The sequence below is a fragment of the Orbicella franksi genome, chromosome 2 (assembly GCF_964199315.1).
Source record: "Orbicella franksi chromosome 2, jaOrbFran1.1, whole genome shotgun sequence".
Classification (NCBI taxonomy): domain Eukaryota; kingdom Metazoa; phylum Cnidaria; class Anthozoa; order Scleractinia; family Merulinidae; genus Orbicella; species Orbicella franksi.
This window is the reverse complement of record NC_138146.1, coordinates 13376911-13399479: the sequence shown is the minus strand read 5'-3', so window position 1 is coordinate 13399479 and position 22569 is coordinate 13376911. Positions and strand designations below refer to the sequence as shown.

Below are 22569 nucleotides of genomic sequence, written 5' to 3'. Positions count from 1 at the left end.
TTTGACGTACGTGCCGCTCGAAGCGATGCGAGAACCTTCAGATTGCGATGAATTAAGTTGATAAGCAGAAATACTAAAAATATGAATCGAAATGGCTTCTAAGAAAAGATCTTCAAACAAGAGGAATCGGTCAGAAAGGAAGCTGCACATTTATATTATTTTTGGTAAGTTTTAGCTAAAGCTTACTTACAAACATGTCAGGAGTGCGGATCGTAAAATTAAAACAAACAAATAAAAGTTTAACTGACCTTTTTGTTCCTGATATCTCGGTTACGGGAAGAAGGAATAATTTGGCTGCAGTGGGAAAATGACTTTCACTCTTGCATCGATCTGCAGTCAAACAAGCGAACTTTGTTAACTAGACTAATCAAAGAAGTTGAAAGCCTTCGTAGATCGAAGCTAGGTCGAAGCACATGGTCTCATTGTCTCGAAGCAAGTTACTTCAAAGACCTACTCCTTCCAATCCTATACATTTTAGCGTTGGCACTGGACACTTACCTGTATACCCTGTAAGTGTACACTTAAATTTCTCTTTTAAAAGCAAAATAGTCGCGTTTATAAATGAAAGACTGCGTTTGATCAAGTGTTCCTACGCGCAAGAAATTTCAAACCGGTGGTCAACCATTCACCGCAATTTCGACCAATGAACGCACCCGATGAAACAATTTCGCGCCAAAATTGCGCTCGACACTGCACATTTCCCCCCATACAAGAATTGTAGGCAGCGCCACACTACGCCGGAGAAATTTGAAAACGCAGCTTTATTTCTTCGTTAGACCTACCGCCTGCACTAATCCGTCTCGAAAGTGGAGGTTTTCGAAAACGTAGGCATTTGAAAACGCCGACTTTGAGTTTTAGTGTGGACGGAAAACATTTTGAAAATGGAGCTTTTCGAAAACGACGAAATCACGATACTGGCTGCGGCCACACTAAGAGAGTTAACTGGGTTTATTTTTTAGAAACCTGGTTAAAAATTGTAAACAACTTAACTCGGTTAAAGGTTGGTTATAATAAAATAACGGGGTTATATTTTATGAGCGGCCGCACTGAAATGGGTTATGAAGTGGGTTAAACTCAATTGACGTCATCAGATAAACCAACAAAATGGCAAACTTCGAGGACCCTGTTCAGTCTGTTGTTATATTCTCGATTCTTTTTCTTTGTTTTCGTTTCTTTCTCTCCACTCACGGCTAAGGCAGTCCCTCTTCCTTCTATAGCTAATGCGCACTACGCAAATTTCTAAGACAGTTCTTTCAAACATGATGTTAATTTCGCGTAGACTTCAGAGTGTTCTCCATCGCCGTCGAATGAATTGTGCTCGAGTCTGGGTATATCCGAGAAACCAGCGATGGTTTGGGGAAATCCATAGGAATCCTGCCATGCATGACTTTTTTAGAGAGCAATTTCGAATGAACTTCGACTCTTTTCACGTCCTTTGTCGTATTCTGTCGCCATTTATGGCAAAAAGAAACACTCGCTTCCGTGTAGCGCTGATCAGACTGCTGATAAGAGACCACTAACCTGGGTTAAAGCACGGGAAAAGGTGGTTTAAAATTAACCTAACCCGGTTAAAAAATCTATTGTTCTTCAATTAATTTCCATGGTAACCGTAAACCCGATTTAAGTTCCATGCACAGCCGAAACTAGCGGTCGCATCACGATTTTTCGGTAACCCGGTTAACCGTAATTAATTAATTAGAAATAACCCGGTAAACTCTCTAGTGCGGCCGCGGCCACTGACGATAATCATGTGATTTCGATTCCCTGCCCGAGTTTTCGTCAAACACAAATCCAAAATGACCGGTGATTGCTGCGTTTTCGAATGTTTCCGGCGTAGTGTGGACAGGAAACATTTGATGCATTTTCAGAATGAAAACGCCGTTTTCAAATTTCTCCGGTGCAGTGTGGACGGGGCCTAATTTCATGATCCACAGAAAATTCTACAGGCCAGGTTCATGTTCATGTAAATAGCTGATTTGTAAATTGGTAATGATGGAATTACGTCATTGTTGCTGTTTTACTGGGATGTCACTGTTTATCATGGAATGATACTAGTTTCGCCCCATGGCGAGTTCGCCCCCACCGAGTTCGCACCCCTGAACTTATTCCGAACTTTCTAATTCGAGTTTGCCTTCACCTTCAATAGATCAAAGAACGAAAAATAAACATGTTTTGTGTGATTTTGTTTAATCACGCGCACAATGTTGTCTTTTTTTCTCGGTAAGAGAAAGATAAATTTTAAGTACTTAATCGCTAGTTGAGTCGATGTGGGGGCGAACTCGGTTGGGGCGAACTCGCCATGGGGCGAAACCGGCAGCTACCAGATACGAATTAAACTTTCGATTTGTAATAATGACTTCATTTGAATCTGAAGAGTTAAAATTTATATCAAAACATTAAAAAGTTGTCCGAACATTAATACCGAAAGTCAGAATCACACAAGTCATCTCAACACAACAACCATCTTATTTTTATGAGCAAAAAACTGAGCTTGGAGTGTTGAAAATGCGACGCGCAAGTATTTTTGACGAACTTTCCTTTACTTCGAGGTGTTTGGAAATGGGGTTAAACACTGTCTTAAGTGTTTGATACATCAGAGTCTCAATCGAAACTAACACTAAGCGCAAAAGGAGAAGTAAAATCGTAAAAATCCGGCTATGCTGTTTTGTCCAAACACCGTCACGGCCATGAATTTCTTTGTTTAAACTTGATGAATTATTACATGTGATAAGTTTGAGAAGCTTCCTTTCGCTTCTTGTTCAGCCTTATATTTAATCTATTTATCGAGCGAGAATGTTAGTTACGATATTCAAATATAGTTTTGGAGTGTTTGACCTGAATCTTTCTAGAAAAGAGCCGTAAGTTGATATCTACAGTGTTTACTTCTAAAATCAAGGAGTCAATATCATACTTGCAAATTTATCACTAACAATAGTTGGCCATTAGGCAAGAGGTTCAAAAACGAACAAAGAAAGAAAGATGTAAAAAACCTTGTCCGAAATCATTATTACGAAGTTCTTTAGTATCGATCTACAGACTACAGGCCATTTGTAATCAGTTGTTTCTTGAATAGCGGCTGGTAATCGAGCATATTACGTTTTAGTGGTACCTAAAGTTCGAAACACACCCAGATTGGTCTCCTTTAGGAGTTTAATTCAAATTTTCCGACGAGCTTCCCCGACCTTTTCATGTGGCAGCCCTCTTCCCCCGGATACAGATGTCTCACATTGCGTGCCATCTCCACTGGTAACCCACTGAGAGGGAGAATCATGTGACATGAAATAAAACGTACACATAATGACTTCATAGCAACAGTGATGTTTCTACAAAAACGGTAACACTTGTCGAGCGTTACGTAACCGGACGGGCAAATCGCCCGCACAAATAACATGATAATTAACGAAAAATATATGTCAGCTCTTTCAGTACAGTTTGACCGCTAATTGTTATTCGTTGCCAGCTAACTGTTAATTGTCATGAAATTTTAATGATAATCGTTGACAGTTTCTTTTTCTCGTTTCATCTCGTTATCTAAAGGTGGCGGGTTATTAAGCGCTAGCGCCCTTCAAAATTATAAAAATCGTGACAACATCACCTATTATTAATTAACTTCTATCCTTGTTTTATCTATCAATTCTCCAGACGTATAAGAACTACTAATTATATTTTTATACATTTCCATCACGGAAAGGTAAAGATGGTCTAGCTGTCATTATTATGCTAAATTTATCATTTGCATTATGGACCAACTCTTTTTTTAGAGCTTCGACAGTCCGTCTGGCATAGCTCCAAAGCAAACATTTCGTTCGGTATTGATTTTAACAAGGCAGCTTTGAGGAAGGCACCACGTAAACACCTATAGCAACTGATCGACGAAGTTCATTAAATGACGGAATGAGGGTAAATTATTCCTTCGCTTGAATCACCCAAGCAACAACAACTTACAAGGACAACCAACATTTAGTCTGGAAATTTTTTGAATATTTTAAAAATTTCAACTCAGGTCGTAAAAATTTCGAGAATTTTTTTCTTTGTTTCCCTGTTTGACAAACTTCCGTCACAAATTGTGATGTATTAAGCTGATAAATGTCTTTGATTGTAGCATATGGATTGGAGGCTCGTTTCATGAGAAAGAAAAGTAACTGGGGCCACTTGGTTTCATCACAAGACTGGAATGAACTAAAAAGTTGCAGATGGTTGGAGTCAATTTCAGTCGCCCATCCTGCAAATGTTTATTTTTGCTTTGAAAATATAAAGCGACGAAATCTAATATCCTGTGGCTAGAAATATGAACTCGACATCAGTATGTCAAACTTCCTTGACAATCAAACATGCAAGGAAAAGCTGAAGTGATCGAGGAAATTTCTGGATGAAAAATTTTCTTGTTTTCTCAGAGCTGTGCGGATAATGTAAAATTGTCGGTAATTACGTTTATTCTGTAGGTAAGGGAGAAAAAAATTGAGTAGTGGGATATGAAATATTGATTAAATTGTTGACGAGAACTATTACACCTGTTGTAAGCAAGTCTCTGAAAAGTTCCTCTTCAACCAATTGCATCTTACATCCCGGTGACCAACCAATCACATTGTAGTGTCATGCCACGGTCGAGCGCACCCACTCATGCCAATTAAAAACAAAAAAATGGCTGTCGGATGTTATGCACGGTGCTGAAGTTATCTTCACATATTCCTTAGTTTTTTTTATCCGTGGTTTGGATCGGTGCTGTTGGGAGATTTTCAGATGGATGATTAAGTAGGAGATATGTCCGGTGGTGGTGCTAAAAACCCTTCCACTCGCCTGCTACCGCCGATAAAGAACCCTCTCTTCAATCCGAATGAAGACCAGGAGGAAGTGCGAGTCACAACTGTCGTGAGTTGTCTGTGTCATTTTCTTAATTTTATTTCACTGTTCGCGTCGTAATGATTAATTATGTGTGCTGTTACAGAACAGTCATCCAGAACGGCCGCGTCCCGGGAGAAGATTAGGTGGTTTGGCAAATCTTTTTACTTCACGGCATCGAAATTCCGGCTCTCCAAGCTCGACGCGCGAAGAAATCGAAGGAGGTAGCGAGAATGTCGGCGACATGGGAGAGAGTTCAAACAAGCTCTCTCCGTCGCTGTCTCCACGCAGCGATAGGCCTGTTTTGAACAACTTAAAGAGACCTACGAAAGGGACAACCGTGACAACAGAGGCTACAAACTTGGATACGGGGTCAGGGAATGTGAAAACCTTGAACTCAAGGGTACCAAATTCATCACGCTTCGCTCGTAACCTCAGCAACACAAATGCAATGGAAGCTAGTAACCGTGCGAATAATTCTACTGGGGACGTGCTTTCTGATAACGAGGAAAGCAAACGAGTCTCTTCTTCAAGGCAAACTTCAAGACCTGCGATATCTGACAAGAAAAGGACGGCTCTTTTGCATCGAGGTAAAGAGAAACGAAGCTTGCTGTTAAAACAAGATCCTGAAGATGGCGAATGCAAACTTCTGTCAGTATCGAAATCGCAACATCAACGGCTTGAAGCGACTTCGTCGGACAGTGAAGTGGTTGTTCGTCGTAGCAGTCGTTCAAGAAATGAGCCGGAGAAAGAGCCGCAGAAGAAGATACGATACGACAACGCGCTGTCGCTAAGGTAAATTGAATCATTTCCTTGTTGTGTGGTATATGAGGTCATGCATGCTTTGTGGTTTTACAAGCACTCAGACAAAAGTTAGCACTCACCAGCTTCATTTAACACTTTTGTTTCTTTCATTGATCGTGACGAAAAGATTAAGCGATTGAAATCGTTTGTCACCCCTTAAGGCTTGCATTGTCCCTAATACAGGCGACCTGAAAGCGAAGAAAAATTAATGATAATAAATTAAGCTTAAGTTGATGAAACTGTAGTATTCACGATCGTGGGGCGAAGGGAGAAATATTTACATCATGTAGTATTGTTTATTTAAAACTACAGTTTCAATCGAAGGTATTTCTTACAATAAACTGTGAACGTGTTTTATATTTTTCTAGAATAAATATGATTGTCTTTATTCCTAAATTGTCACGTGTTTCACCTTGAAAAAGAATATAAATATGGTTTTGAATTTTAGAATGGTTAATATGTTCAGATTGTTATCACTTTTTTGCTTGAATTCTTTTCACTGGTCTGAAGTAAAATAAAAATAAAATAGGAATTTAAATACATGTGAGTTTAATGTACTCTACTTTAAGATCCATTAGTCATTTTTAAGTTTTAACCTGCAGGTAGCACTAGAAATTTCTAAGACAGGAATTTATTATCATACATGTATGTATTGGACTCTACAGGTGTATGTTTATTTCAGTGTAAAGCAGGATTGATTTACATTTCAGTTATCAAATTGCTGTTGAAGAAACAGAAAATATTTCCAGTGTCTCCATGGAGTCATAGAAACACATTATATTGTAGGTGGAAGTTTAGGAGAGTGAGAACTTTGTTGGATCATTGGCTATGTGCCATGGCTAAAACTCAACTCCAATACTTAATAGTGTAGAGGCCAGGTTCCTTGAATTCTAATAGTCACTCAGGAGAAAGTAAAGTGGCCTTAGGCTAATTTCATCTAGTCAAAGACAAAGTGTAAAAATAATGTCCCAGTGTTTCAGCCAGAAAATTTTACTTGAGGGTCAAAGTGGCCCCTTAAGATCTTTTTTAGGGCCAATATTTTAGGAAAGGGGCCAATGAATTGAAAGCTACAGAATGAAAAAATGCATCAGGGTACCAAGGAAAATAAAGCAGTTTATTAGGATCTATGATAAAATTTATAGTTAGTGCTTTTTGAAGTGTTTCTACTCAATAAAATTTCTTTTGAAACAGATACTAGTATGAAGGATCCGTGCATTACAAGAGAACATGACGTAGTCAATGATCAAGGGTTTGCAATGCATTATAGGGCGATTTCAAACACGTTCAGCCATTTGGAAGTTTTCTGATATGAGAGAATCAATACAGCAAAGCAAAAGCACGGATTGACTTTTCTTATGCTGAATGTTTTAGAAGCAAAGATCTTTCAATATGATTTTCTAGGTCATAATGTGTGACAAAATAACCATTACTGATTGCCAACACAGAGACATGTAGTCTCCATTATGCCGTATTATGGCGACTAAACCAGAATTTTTGGTCGCCAAGGATTAAATGTTAGTTACATTGGCAACGGTATCGATCACAATTTTGAGCCCTGGATGACTTTTAAAATATTATGCCTGTGTTAAGCCTGCAGTCTTGTAAATGGAAAGGGCCAAATTGGCCCTTTTTTCTTTTTTCTGGGGGCCATCTCTGATTGTAATGCGGGATTTCCGCAATGGCGGGCTCTGGCGGAAATACTGATGTCCCTCTCTATTTTGGAAGGTAGTGAATGTTCCTCTTCACCTGCTACAAATTGTTTGCTATCTAGAGGGTCCGAAAAAGCTTCACTTCCTGCTTGGCCTTCTAACAAGCACCTCCCAAATTTTTCTTGCACTGGGCAAGTATTAGTTTACTTTATTTTAATTTAGCTGGCAGAAGACTTGTCTGGCCCCTTACCCATTGGGCAAGTTAGGGTGAATTGTTTCTTGGCTGGCAGGAAAATCTACTTGTCCTGGACGAGTGGGCAGCACTATTTTTTGAGCCCTGCATCTACATGTACCTCACATTTTCTGGAGAATTCAGTTTCTGAATGACATATTTAAATTTTGTATACAAGTCATAGTACTTTCAATGGACTAATAATGTTAATGAAGGTTAGCACACAAAATACAAGGCTTCATCTGGATGTGTTCTGATAAGATTAGACAAGATAAGACAAGATAAGATACTTTATTTGACGTGGAGTTATGCTAAGTTGCACATACATTGTATTCCTTTTCTGCTGCCTTGTTAGGTCACGTTTTCTCTCTAGAAGATAGCATGTGGAAGTCACAGCAGCTGCAGGACCAGCTGTTAAATGTTGCTTAGCCAGGTCATGAATACATGCATATGCTCACAAGGCTCTACATTTAAATGCAGACTTGTTCCAGTTTGATCATGAGCAATATGCTTAATGCCTTAAATTTCTTTTGAATCCAAGACTACTCTAACTTAATATTATAAACTAAATGCAATGTCGAGACAGCAATACCGCATCGGCGGCTAGTTGGGAGAAAATACATTCTTGTATCAAAAGGATTTGAATAATGGCAGGTATATGATAAGCTACACAAATTTAGGTTTTTAATAGGCGATTTGCGTGATGGCGTATTTGATGACAACTTCCAGAATCCTTCACTTTAACTCTTCCTTATGCTAATTAGGGCGATTGTTATTTAAACCCCACTGGGAATACAAAATTTAGATAATAAAGAAAAAACAAAACAAATTCTGGTAGTTGTAGTCAAATGACGACAACATGCAAATCTGCTATTGATTTCATGTTCTTTTGACTTAATATTTGACTAAATATGTACATATAAGACTAATATAAATAACAGTTGGGAAATTTCTAAATTTCAGAAATGACATGAGGACAGCTTTGGCTACAGGAGACTATCAAACTCTTCTTCAATTTTTGACAACAACATTTGATTCTTTTTCTGAGATGACGGCTGTATTCATGGTATGGCAAATACAAATAACTTATTTACTTACTCCAAGTTCATTTCTGATGTGCAACTTGTGAGATCAGGGGCCATTTCTCAAAAGCCTGCAAACTTTTCGGGCCGGCAAAGCGATTTTTAGTTAATCAGTATTTAAGACAGATAGATGTATGCGCCTGAGACTTCTTGTATGAAAAGAACCTCAGTTCATATTAAGAATATGTGCATGAAATAGCTCTGAAGACATAAGGTTTGAGATTTTGCTACGACTTTTCAGGTACAAAAACTTTTCGGGACCTTCAAGAAGTGGGCCCCTGGCCTTTGTCCCACTAGGGATCATCTTGATGTATAATCTGATGTAACTTTCCTTCTACTAGAGTCATCTTCTGTGTTGTGTGTTCTTTGACCTTCACTATTTACATTGGTCCTTGGAGGTTCCCATCCTGGCATTTGACTACACAGTTTTCACGAATGTTGCAGTTATAATATTTTACTAGTAACACATGTGTGTAATAAACTTCTGTTGTACTTGAATTTATTTATTGCAGAGAAAAGATGACTATAACGCTGATGAATTTGGTGAAAGTGGTATTGATCATGACTTTGTCAGAATAACATATGAAACTGTCCTTACTCTGGTAATTGTAATTTTAATTAAAATATGTTCATGCAGTGGTTTATTATATTTGCATTTTGAGTACAGAATTATATTGCCCTGGCAAAAGGTTAATCAACCTACAGTAGGGCTATTTGTATAACAGTGCTTATTTTTAAAGGCTGGATCTTTGCAACTGTATATTAAAAAAAATGAGGAAATTATAAAAGCCTCTAGTCTACCCAACATAAATATAGTTAAGAATATTTAAAGTGATGATCTGACTATGCTTAGTTCTCACATGAAAACCATGAAACCATTATAAGCCATGGCTAAGAACAATGCTCTGAATGTTATCACTTGAAGTGTCAAGACAGTGGTAATATAAATAACCTTTTTCATTACAGTTTGCATTTGTTTGCTTGCATTATGGCAGCTGTAGACACTTGCACAGTGAACATGGCATGCAGTGAGAAATTTGCCTTCACTGGGCTATGTCATGGTTTGCGCATCTAAATTTTTTAAGTTCGTCGTTTGTAATCTGTGTTAATCTCCTCCATCCTTAGATATCCTTGTTCCTTTATGGTTTATTATTATCTCGTTCTGTAGTGTTTTTCTGTCTATCTTATCTTTTCTATCTTGTACATCACCAAAACACTGTGACTGAGTTCCTTTAAGGATGTCACTTAAACCATTTTGAATGAAATAGTATCTGAAACAGCTGATCTTTGGTTTCTGATTCTCATTACCTTCTACATGACACATCTTTTCATAGAGTTCTTTCATGTTGTACATATTAGCCTTTTTTCCTTTTTCTTAGTATATCCTTTTTGATATCCTTTTTGATTTTATAATTTAGCCTCAAGATGTGCACAAGAATGTTCTCAAGTCTGTGGTAAATAGCCTGTTGCAAGACATCAAAAGGTAACATCTAATGAATTTACATCTTTTGTGATCTACACAACTTATTACATCATAGCAAGTGGCTTTCAAGCAGTAGCTTGAATATAAGTATGTTGTGTAGGAATGTGTATTAACTTAGGAATTGCACAGTCATCTTAAATTTTTCAATCACTCAAAAAGTTGATTATGGTATAGACAAACATACCATGTGAACTCTGGTCAAACAGTCTTTTATATAATAAAAATTAAAATCATTGATTTTGGTTTGTTTTCTCACCTTGTACAGACAAAGAACAAAAGATGATCTTAGAGCATACACAATCCTTTTACAGGTAATAATGTGCTGTCTTCCAAATACATGTCATTACTAAAAATCAATGAGCACAGAATGAGACAGATTTTGAGCTATTACACAGTGTATTGTTAAAATGATGCATTTGATGGTTACAGACAGTACTGGCAGACAGATCAAAGCATGGAAAAACATCTTGGAACATTTTACAAAAACATCTCTCAAAACCGTTCATAGTACAATAAGCCACCTTAAGGAAAAATATTATGTGAGTCTAGTTTAGCAGGATTAATACATTTAAGTCACACAAACCACTTTTCGAGTCCTTTGAGGTACGTGCAACACTATTTTTATCATTTCAGAATCCTCAGTTCAACAAATCCTCAACTTACGTAATCTTTGCTCATCTTCTACGACAAGTGTCTTCTCTAACAGATGGGGAGCATCAGTATCTTGTGCACTGGTTCAGAAGGTAAAACAGTTGAACCTTGTATGCCTGAACAGCTGGACCTGCTATTTCAAACTCAAACCCATTTCCCTTTGGTTTGCCTGTCTGTCATTTATTATCAGCTAGTTTGAACTCCCACTATTTCAAACTATTTTTTGTTTACCCCAAGACAAAATAGTGGTTCAACTGTATTTAAAATACTGTCAATAACAACATTGTGGAGGTGTGGTTGCCTCATGGTTAGTGCGCTCGTCGCTGAATCAAGTGGTGTGGGTTCTAGCCTTAGCCGGGGACATTGTGTTGTGTTCTTTGGCAAACACTTAACTCTCACAGTGCCTCTGTCCACCCAGGTGTATAAATGGGTAATGGTGAATTTAGTGCTGGGGATTAACCCTGTAATGGACTAGCATCCCATCCAGGGGGGACATACTCTTGGTCACTTCATGCTACAGAAACCAGGATAAGCTCCAGCCTGATGCACCTCTTGGCTTGTATGCAAACTTACCTAACAACAACATGGTCCTTTAGTGAATGGTTTGAACCCAGGAGTATCAGTGGTTCATATCTATAGTGTGATTGGCCGGGTTAGGGTTAGTTCTTAAAAGAACTGCTCTTGGTGACTGACATTGACCTTGACTCTGAAGATGACCTCTACTCAGATTGTCAAAATGTGAGTCACCAACAACAGTTCTTTTCAGAACTACCCTCACCCAGATGATCACACTATATGAACAACATGGTCCTTTGGTTAAAAAAATTGGTATATAAAACCCAGTTAAAACAGCTGAATCTTCACTAAAGGCCACCTCTCTACAGCAGCCACTCTTTTGGTCCCAGCTGACAGTCCATACACTCACTCTTATTTTAACTTCTCTACAATGGCCGCCTCTCCACAACTGCATCTAAAATGGGTACCAACTGCCAAAATAACCTGTCAACAATGACCACTTAATCAGTGACTGATGAACAGTGTAAGCAAAACCCCATTTTTTATGGTAAAAAGGTTACCAAACTTGATCCAACCACACGCCATTGGTCTCTCTTTCTGTCTAGTTTCTGTCTTATTCATTGATATAGTTTGAATGCGTTAAGTATTTGTAAGCTAAAATAAGCATTTTCTTTAAGACAAAAAAAGTTGCACCCCCAAAAACGGTCTGTGTCATGTTACACCCCTGCTGTACCTCCCCATAATGGACACCTCTCTATAATGGCCACTTACCTTTGTTCCCGAGTAGGCCATTGTGGAAAGGTTCAACTGCAAACCACAATAAATTTATTTATTGTCCTTTTCTAGATTTCCCGTTAATACCTTCAAGGCCACTATAACAAGAATACAGCAGGTATTGTTTAATATATAGATTTAGCGAAGCCTAAAAGCGGAGCTCCTGATTGCAATAACTGACGATAAAGGAAAGAAAGAATTATTTTTTTCTTGGATCAGAAACTCAAAAAATGATCAATTGTGAGCGTGTAATTGTTCAGCGTATGGTTTTGCTATTTTTTCCAATTAAATTTTAACAAACTATACCCAACAATCCTAACCAAGATTGTAGAAATTACGTACGCAATATATTAGGGACTTTCCAAGAGACCATTGTACAAGGAATTTGTCAAAAGAAAAGTCAACAATGCGCCAGGGGTTAGTTTGCGCCGAAATTTTGCCTTTGCAAGTACTCCTTCCGTCTCCCTCAGAGAAATAACGTGACTTGAGCCCACGATCCAATCGGCACACCAGTAACTGGTCAGCGGTCAACTTTAAAAAAACACGCAACCTCGATGAGCTCTAAACTTGAGCCCGCGATATAGTCACCTGATACTGGTCAGCGGATAGCTTGTTTTGACAGCTGTCAATTAGCAATGGCGGGGACAAAATCAAAGATGTAGCTATGGTAATGGTGCTACTCTCTTAGTTTTCAAGGTCTTGGCGTACGGACAGTCACGTGACAACCAAAATTTTTCAGATCGATGGGTTACCACATTTCTAAGGTATGGGGCTCTGCTCGCGCGCCTTTGGCGTGCAGGAGCTCCACTATCATTTTCAAGAGTACCAAATAGACCATTTCCAAGTTCCCTTGTGCCTCTGTTTCAAAATGAGTCCTTGTGCAAAACCTTTCTTATGAAAACGAGTTTGATTTACATGAAAATGAACTTGTAGGCAGAACTCATTTTCATATGTGAATGGTTTCGCATGTAGACTTGTTTTGACACAGAGTCAAAAGGCAACTCAGAAATAGTCTATTAAAGTGCTGTCAGAATATTTTGTATAACTAATGTTCTGCTAAGTGATTGTTACATAATATAATTAATGTACTGCTGGGGTAATTGTTGCTTTGAAGATTTAAAAAGAGACTGTATAGAGAAGGTACATGCTTGTCTTCTGTACTAAGTATTGATGTTAATGATTGAGTAAAAGCTTATAATGTGAGCGGTAGGTAAAGCAAAGGAAACACACCATCCTGTACCTTTAGAATAAAGTAACATTATGAGTTTAAAACAAAACAGAACAATATAATAAGTACTATACATTACTATTAATTATTGTTTCCAACAAACTACAGAATAATTAACCCTCTTCTGCTCTGAATTATTTCATATCCCAATCAGCAAAAAAACAGGTGTTATATTAATTTTTATTGAAGATTATACACTCAACTGTCTTACATTCTCTGACAATAACAAGACTTCTTTCTTCCTTAAAGTTTATTAGTGTTCGTCTGTTTCCAACGAAAAGCAATGAACTGCCTCCAGATGAGAAATGTACTTGGTGGATTCCGTCTGCCGTAAAAGTTCTAGCACTCTTGAGTATGGTTAAACCCATTGTTATTAAATATTAAATTATTTTGTGAAAAGTAATTGTTGAATCAGATCTTTTTGTATTTATATATTAAATACTTTAATAGATATTTTAAGTTTCTTTTTCATTAATTCAACAAAGATTGCTTTTAATTCTTAAAGCTGGCCTTTAACAAAGTAAACTTTCTGGTGAATGTTTAAAAAGTGAATATTAATTAATTAAAATTAACTTTTGATTCTTAACTAGTAAATGTTAGCCAATAAATCACTAATATTTATCTTTTTGAACAAGAATGGAAAATATACATGTACAGCCATGGAGTGAAACTTGTTAAACCTTAATCAATTTGATTTGTGTATTTGTTGTCATTCATGTATAAATTTGCTTGTTCTGATTTCTTGAGTTTTTCGTTAATAAGAATATTTGACACCATGTAAACGTACTCAAAATATAAATTTAATAAATCTTTTATTAAGGGTAACATCTTAATTAGCCATTTCATGAGGGGGAAGAGTATTTTTAAAAGAGACCTTTTTCCCCCAAAAAAGTATTTTTAAAAAATCAGCTTCATAATGGCACATGATAAACCGATTGATCGGAAAGTTCACCTTGAATTGATTGTTTTAGTTTTTCAGTTTTTAGTGGTTACATTTGTTAATAATAATAAATATTTAATAATAATACTTTGCTTTGTTCATCAGATGCATCCAATTGGCTGTTTACTCCTCCTCTTGTGAATCACAGCTATTTCTATAATCAATCCCTTGACCACATTGATCTCATGAATGAATACTACTCATGGCAAAATCCGGGAGCCAATCCTGGGTGAGTGGATGTTTCATGATATGGGGTCACTGAAGATTATGAATATCATCAACAAACGAAAAATAATAAGAAAATATAACAAGTGAAAAATTTTGGCAAATATGCTTGAAAACAGTGTTTGATATTATACATTTTACCTAAGAAATAGAAAACATTTTCCATGTTATAAAGGGGCTCAAAACAGTTTCCAGCACTTAGATTTTGACTGGTCATTATAACTACTCTTTATCACTTGATGCTACAATCAATGCCCAAAATTCATGATTAAATTCTCCGTGGCATTTGAGAAAATTAGTCCAGCAGTGTTTGCTTGCGTACAAAAGCTTGCATTGAATCACCGTTAACTCATCGACCGGTGAAAGATGATTGTCACAGATATTGTTTTCTCTTTGGTTTTAGCAAGTTCTCCTTCTGTCAGTATCCATTCATTCTAAGCTTAGCAGCCAAACGGTACATCATGCAAAAGGATTCTGAGTCACAAATGATCGTCATGGCTAGGGTAAGTTAACATTTCCCAGTTTGGAATACATTATGCATCTTTGGTTAATAACCAGTGGTCCTGTCTTTGTAATTCTTCTTCACGGCAGTTGTTTTTGTTGCCAGGAAATTCACTCCTCGTTAGTAACACTTGCTTCATTCTGAGTTGGTGTTGAGCAATGTGTGCATGTACATGTATGCGAGCATTATTTTCTCAAAGACTGCCTGGGTTTATATTTCATTGGTATCCACTTCATGGAGACAACCAGAGAAATTCATCTGAAAGTCTTCATTAACTTTCCTGGCTGTACTTATATATTGTATACATAACTGAGACACACTGTTTCAAATCCTAAATACAGTGTTGGAAATTAGAGCTCGCCCAATCGCCAATGTAAGTGTGAAAAATGTCTGGCGAGTACAAATCATCGATCACCCGCCTGTTTGGCAAGCATGAGTTTCATCTTTAGGAAATTATTTAAGCTTAAATATTATTGACGCTTCTTTTTATTTTCCATTTTGGCAAGAATATCTCTTAAAGAAAACTTACAGTGCCTTTTTTCACCTTGTTTATCTTAAGACGTTGGCAGTACTGAATTGCATGAGAATTGAAGATTTGCTTGCTAAGTAAACGACATGGATATGGATAGAGAGGTTTTCACTTGAGTGTGAAATGTATTTGCCATTTGCTTTGGTTTTGCATTGCTATGCTAAGCAGTTGGCTTAAAAAACTTGCACTGCTTTGTCATCTAATCACCCAAACAGGTTTTCCCATGCGTTGGGTTGGCTACATGAATTTGCTTTGAGGTTTGATTGGTTCACTGAATTGCCTGTGTCCTTTGTGATTGGCCAAAGTGATTTATTTGATGGTTTGGTTTTACAATACTCAGTTGTAAATTGATTTCTGTTTAGTATAAAGTATTCTTAGTATGCACTGTAGGTGACAAATATTTTCTTTCTGACAGTTGAGTGTAGATAAACACAATGTAGCTAGAGTGATAACTTAAGTTTCTAGTTTGTTGTCCTGTGCATAAAAATGGAAGTTGTTGATAACTGTCATTCCTATTCTTGTTTCTTATGAGCAGAAAAGTCTGGTAGCAAAAGTTCAAAGGAGAGAAATGCCAGACATGGGAATGCTCTTTCTCAACATCAAAGTGCGCCGGTCTCACTTGATTTCTGATTCACTGAATGAGGTAAGTCTTGTCTGATATTAATGGGTTGCATGTGATCTTATAATAATATTAACCATCATTTTTCAGCAGGTGAACACTTAAATTCAGTAATCAGTGTTTGCAGTGGCTAGACATGTGTGTAAATCTTTGAACTAAATTAAGTTACATCCAAACTTACATCATGTGTTCTCTTGACATTAATACTAACAAAGAGATGATGCTCCTTAATTTTAGGAATTACTTGGTCAATAGATGTATTTTATTAAGATATTCCATGTTTTCAACTTTTTTTAGATTTCTCGCAAGCAAAGAGACTTGAAGAAGAAGCTAAAAGTGACATTTGCAGGTGAACCAGGACTGGACATGGGTGGGCTAACAAAGGAGTGGTTCCTTCTGCTGATTAGAAGAATCTTTAGACCAGAGTATGGTAAGAAATTACTGTCCAAAAAAAAGTTATGTCATACTCCCTCTGTCACCTCTTTTTTCAGCATTCCATTGGGACTAAGTTAGAGTCCTGTTTTTTTTTCCTATCATTCTGAAGGGGAAAAAAGCTTTAGTTATTTTCTGTCTTAGCACTTTCACACTTTCAAGTGTGATCTCATCAGTTACACGTATAAGGAGTAAGTAGTTTATGTGTTCCCTCCCCAATCTTTGTCTAATATGTCCCTTTTGTAAACATTTTATGTTCTCATAGGAACATACAACTCATTTGATTTGATTTGATTTTGTAATTGCAGTACACAGTAGCAGATGTTTGAAATGTACATGTTTATGTTGTGGTTTTAATATATTTTTAATTTTATTAATAAATTAATTCACCCCCAATTTTGTTGACAAATGCGTGAAATAAAATAGCATTAAAATTGCAAGTAAAATTTGACACTAAGAAATGCTCCATCTACTTCATATTTCAGGTATGTTCACTTATAATGAGAAGTCAAGAACATACTGGTTTAGTAAAACATGTATGGACAATGACTCTGAATTCAACTTAGTTGGTGTTGTATCCTTTTTAGCATGGAGAACACTTTAACATTCATGTATTAAATTATTAATGGTAAACTTATTACTGAAGAGTCAGAATAACTACATGAGATAATCATGAACAATATATTATTTCTTAACAATGTGATAGCTAATGGGCTTGGCAGTTTATAACAGCATCATTTTGGACATTAGATTTCCTCCTTGTTGTTACAAGAAGCTCTTGAACCCAGCTGTTGTTCCTTTTCATAATCCTAATGCTTCAGTTGGTCTTGCACAACTAGGACTTCAAGACCTGATGGATACCATGCCAGTAAGTCTGCTGAATAATCAGCAAATAAATATGACTGCCGGTTTAATGAACAGTTATTCCATGAGCACGAGTTGGATATATGAACAGTAGCCTCCATTTGGCGCGGAAATATGCTCGGATATTTGTCCTTGGACATTATCTTTTCCCAGAAGCAAGAGAGAGCTTGGAGGTACAGATAATGTCCAACGACAAATATCCGAGCATATTTTTGCGCCAAATGGAGGCTATCACGTCTATTATCCTTCAAATATTTTTCACAAAACACACGGTTTTGAAAAATGGGAAATATCACTTGGATATTCCCCAGTTTTAGCTGGGAAATATTCAGTCACGGGACGCATTTAAACCAATGGCACGCGAGTGAAAATATTTGATGGATTATAAGAGATGTTAGATAGCCAATGAGGCATGTAGCACTAAGTTGCCTATAGTAGTAATTATTATTTTAATAAAACTTGATATCTGTGTGCTACATATTAATTTCTCACTGTTTTGCAGGATCTTGGGCGAGGCCTCAAGGAGCTCCTGGAATATGAGGGAGATGTAGAAGAAGATCTTTGCCAAACTTTCCAGGTCAGTTATTCCTTCCCGTTTAAAAGGCCACAACTACATACACGTAGACAGAGTTTGTGTTGCTAACTTAAGGGTGTCTATCTGATTATTTATGTTTCTACCATCTTTATTATACTGCCACCTGCCTTTTATGGTTGCTTCATTCGTGGCTGAGAGTAACGCTGTTTTAATTCCTCAGATTTCTTTCACTGTGTTTGGTGAAGTTGTCACCCACAACCTCAAGCCCAAGGGTGACAAGATTCCGGTCACAAAGGAAAACAGACAAGGTATTAAATTGCTGTTGCCTAAAATTCTTACTCAATAAGCCCTGTGGTTTTAAGTAAATTTGTCTTATGGGCGATGGGCTTCTTAGCAAATGTTCACTACACGTTAAAACAAAAATTACAAGGAACGGCTTCTTGCATTCCGTTTCTAGTTTGCAGTAAACGGAGGTTCTTTAAGCTAGTAAGTCATCTGTAGAATCTACTGATTTTTTGCGTCAGGTTAATTAAACCTCAAAGCTGAAACATAAAAGTTGACGACTCGTGTAAGCGCGGGAAAAGTAACTCAGACTTGGTGTTAGTTGATTTTGATTGGCTGAGAGGAGAACACTTATGATTGGTCAGGGCACTATGAAGCCAGCTGAAAAGCTCAAGAACCTTAGAATTAAAGCTAACTTATTGTTATTTCGGAAAAGCATCGGAAATCCGTTGTATGGAGAGTGAGTTTTATGCTTGATGTGATTGTCTCGCCGTAGACAAATGCATGATTCTATATGAAAGTTTGTTCGAGTTTGTGTCTCGCAAATGTTTACACAAGATTTTTTAACCCATAAATAAAATTTGACCCTTTGTTTTTCAGAATACGTGAATCTTTACGTGGATTATCTGCTGAACAAGTCCATATACCAGCAGTTCGCTTCGTTTTATCATGGCTTCCACAGTGTGTGTGCCTCCAATGCCCTCATCGTTAGTATCAATCGTTTTGTGTCATCTTGAGATTGATTAAATCGGATTTAGCACAGAGAATTTCCGCGTAAACTTGAATCACTGTTCTCTTAAAGCAAACTCCTGTCGGCTTGCCTATGAAACTTCATCAGCTTTTAGTTATGAAGTCTTCCAAGATGTATTTGATGGCTTATTCTCTCATTCCTTAGTACTTTGTCTTCTGTTACTGGCGTGAATTCTCCTTTATAAGCCTACTCACAAGAAAATCAAAACAAACTGAAAACATCCTGATGATAAATTGCTGATTAATAAATACGTTATGTTTATACGTATTTATATTGTCATTGTGTTCCATGCAGATGTTACGTCCTGAAGAAGTAGAAATGTTAGTCTGTGGGAACCCTGAGCTTGATATGGATGCACTGAGAAAAGTGACAGTTTATGATGGCTACACGAAGAACGATCCTGTCATCAGGTTGGTGACGTTCTTCTCTTAGTTTCTGTAAAATATAGTTATTTATACGTAATATCATCATTACGCAAAAAAAAATATTGAGACAATCGGGGAAACTGCCGCATTAAACCACTTTTTGTTGTTGGAATGAGTACTTTTGCCCTCCATGTTTAATACTACATCCGTAATAATATCGAGAGCAAAATAAACGAATTTCAATTGGTTGTAGTAGAGGACATTGTTCGTAAATTTTTTTGCTCGCCAGGGGCAAAATTGTACCGAAAATTGTGGATGATATCCTGAACACTGTCAAAGATGCAAGTCTAGCTCCGAAGATTTCCGAAGTCGACCCAAAGCCTTGAGATATGATATTTTTTCTTAATTGACCAGATTCCATTCAATTGCGTGTATGAATAGTAATCTTAGTGTTAGAAAGTTGGGTGTTTTACCTGAATGTCCTATTAACTCTGCTAGGTACTTCTGGGATGTGGTTCTGTCGTTTTCACTGGAACTGAAGAAAAAGCTGCTTCTGTTTGCGACGGGTAGTGACCGTGTTCCGATCGGTGGCATGGGTGAGATGGAATTCAAGATAATCCGCATGGAAGTGGCTCACAGTACTAGCATGTAAGTCGAGATACATACGTGTTATTGACCTAGCGAGGTCTGCCGGATTTCGGCTCGGTCCATAAACTTGCAATAAAAAAGGACGAGACCACTATTTCCCAATACGGACCGAAGAAGGAAGTTCAATAAAGTATTTGTTATAATGGCTAAAAATTGATGCGTCTCCGCGATCCATTTCGGTGAACGCGCGCGTCATTTCCCACATTTCACGGGTGTTTGTGCAAATAGCAAGCTTGTCTATATAATAAAAAAGAAAATGACGAAAGAGGATTATTAAAATTGTATTGTCTCGTTTTAAAAACCAATATTTTTACCACTCGAAAATACTAAATTATCATATCTTTTCGTCACAAGTTTTCCTCAGTAACTGCAATACTTACCTGTCTCACTGAATTGTGCTGAATGTTCTTGGAATTTGACGCGACATCAAGACGCTCAACATTTCTCTCTTATCGTTTCTCTGCAGGTTGCCAATGTCTCACACATGCTTCAACCAGCTTTGTCTTCCTCCGTACAAGAACCGAAAAGTTCTCAAACAAAAGCTCACTATTGCAATTTCCAACGCCGAGGGCTTTGGAATCGAATAGCCAAACGAAGAAACGACTATTTGTCAGTTCGTCCTTACTCAGTGGTTTCTTAGTCAAAGCATGTCTCTCGCGGGAAGTCCTTGTTGAGAGGCCATGCTGTTCTGTGTATGTGTGACGTGAACGCATGCGTGGAAACAGCTAGTAGATTTCGACATGACATTTACAATTTTCGTTTTCCAATGCCGTCCTACAACACGAAGTATTTAGCTAAAATACTAAAGGTTACTTAAACCTTAAGAACGTTTTTGAAATTTGTGAAAAATGTTGCAATGTTTGCCATTGCATGAAATATTAGGTAATGTTCTGTAAGGAACAAACGGTTGGAACATCACTAAGATTGTTGATTTTGATTGCCAAGTCTCCCAATAAAACACTATCGCAGAGTTTTTTTTACAATTAAGATGGTTCATCTCCTTACATTGAGCAATAAGTTTTGTCAGACAAGTAGAACGTGCAACACTTCAGCCAACCCAATCATCTGTTAATGATTGATTCCAGTAGAACTCGGCATAAAAGTTATCAACCGTTTGAACAGAAAAAGATTTGGAAATGTTCCATTGAGGATGTTCAAAACTTTTTAGAGCAAGTAAAACACGACCTCAGTTAGGATAGGTTTTGTCTATGACGAATTTGTTTTGAAATTGTACAGTTATAATAGTTGTAAAGTGTACATACTGTGTCTTCGACTGTAGATAGTGGTTCTTCTCCGAGCAATTTATTTGGTGTAAACGATGTAATGGATTTTGTGACGATTTTCTGTTAATAAGGGTTCACTGTCAATCTGGTCATGCTTTTGTAGGGAAAATAAATAACATCCAAGATCTGTCAGACGGTTACAAGGAATTCTTTCCAAATAACAATGCTTAGTTTGCTCTGAGACACGCCTGCAAAGAATCACGGTAGTTGCATTCAGTTCTGTCAAGTGTTGTTAACTACCTTGAACCCAACGAATCTCAGAGTGACCTAAGGATTGGAAAGTATAAATAAAGTTCACTTGGTCTTTGATCTTGTCTCGTTCTTGTACTTCGCAGTTTACTTTCTTTACAAACATAAAGCGCAAGAAGTTAGAGGACGTTGCGTTGAAATTACACGAATTATAGGAGGAAGCTGCGGCGTGTATTAATGCAGGCCCAAACTAAATTGAAGCCTTACACAACGCATAACGCTCACCGTAGTTCAATAACAATTACTACATTCTCTATCCATACACACCATACAAACCCTCTGTTTTCAATCACTAGTAACTGGAGATTCAGAAATTTGAGATCTTAAACAGAAGTTGTCCAAACAACAGCAAACAACACCGGGAACTACACTCACACACACTACATCAACGGTTCTTACAAATACTTAATCCTAGTTCGTAACGTGCTGATTTCCAAAACTGCTCAACAGACCGCGCAACAGCACTTTTTATTTGCAAGTAAAGTTTCCAACCATTTTGACCTCATAGCCCAGTTTCAAACTTTTTGAGTTTCTTGTAATGGTCTTCGTGATTTGTATATTGCCTTTTTCACATTATTTTGTCCAGATGATATTGCTGAAATAGTGAAAATTTCCAATGAAAATGATTTCGACTCAGTGGAAAGAATGAAACTTGTGCCGAAGCGTTGTTTCGCTTTATGCATACTGCGTAAGTCCTTACATAGTTAAGCATAAAATTAGAGTCATTTCTGACGTCTAATTGATGGTTTCAATCATTGTAAAAGAACGCGAACAAGATCGATTCAGAGCACCCCTAGAGATATTTTGAGATGTTGTTGAGTTGTTGTTACTTAGAGTCATAAGAAAATGACAGTTTTTCGTCCCCAGAGCACGCGCTCCTTTCGGTCAGCACCATGAAACTTTTACTTTGCTGACCATTTTGTCGGGTTACTTGACCACCCTTCTTATCTCTTTGATTCCTGGATTTTCCACTCGAAAATAACTTGCCAAAATGGCGTCGATTCAGCTAAGTAAACAAGCAGATAACAAGTAATATACAGCGTGGAAATGAAGTAAGGTGACTCTTATAGCGGAGCGGTGCAGGAGT

General features: G+C 37.3%; 1 protein-coding gene across 1 annotated transcript; it reads left to right on the top strand.

Moving 5' to 3' along the window:
• Positions 1 to 4295: 4295 nt before the first annotated feature.
• On the top strand, positions 4296 to 21989 carry LOC145478038 (putative E3 ubiquitin-protein ligase HECTD2). The gene is made up of 21 exons (XM_081455924.1): positions 4296 to 4869; positions 4946 to 5634; positions 8488 to 8590; positions 9119 to 9208; positions 10025 to 10089; positions 10355 to 10400; positions 10723 to 10832; positions 12103 to 12148; positions 13508 to 13610; positions 14304 to 14427; positions 14827 to 14926; positions 15990 to 16097; positions 16371 to 16503; positions 16991 to 17079; positions 17212 to 17373; positions 17872 to 17946; positions 18125 to 18212; positions 18787 to 18893; positions 19232 to 19347; positions 19801 to 19950; positions 20417 to 21989. Exons 1-21 carry the CDS (start codon positions 4762 to 4764, stop codon positions 20535 to 20537), a joined length of 2733 nt encoding a protein of 910 aa, XP_081312050.1. The 5' UTR covers positions 4296 to 4761; the 3' UTR covers positions 20538 to 21989.
• Positions 21990 to 22569: the final 580 nt, after the last annotated feature.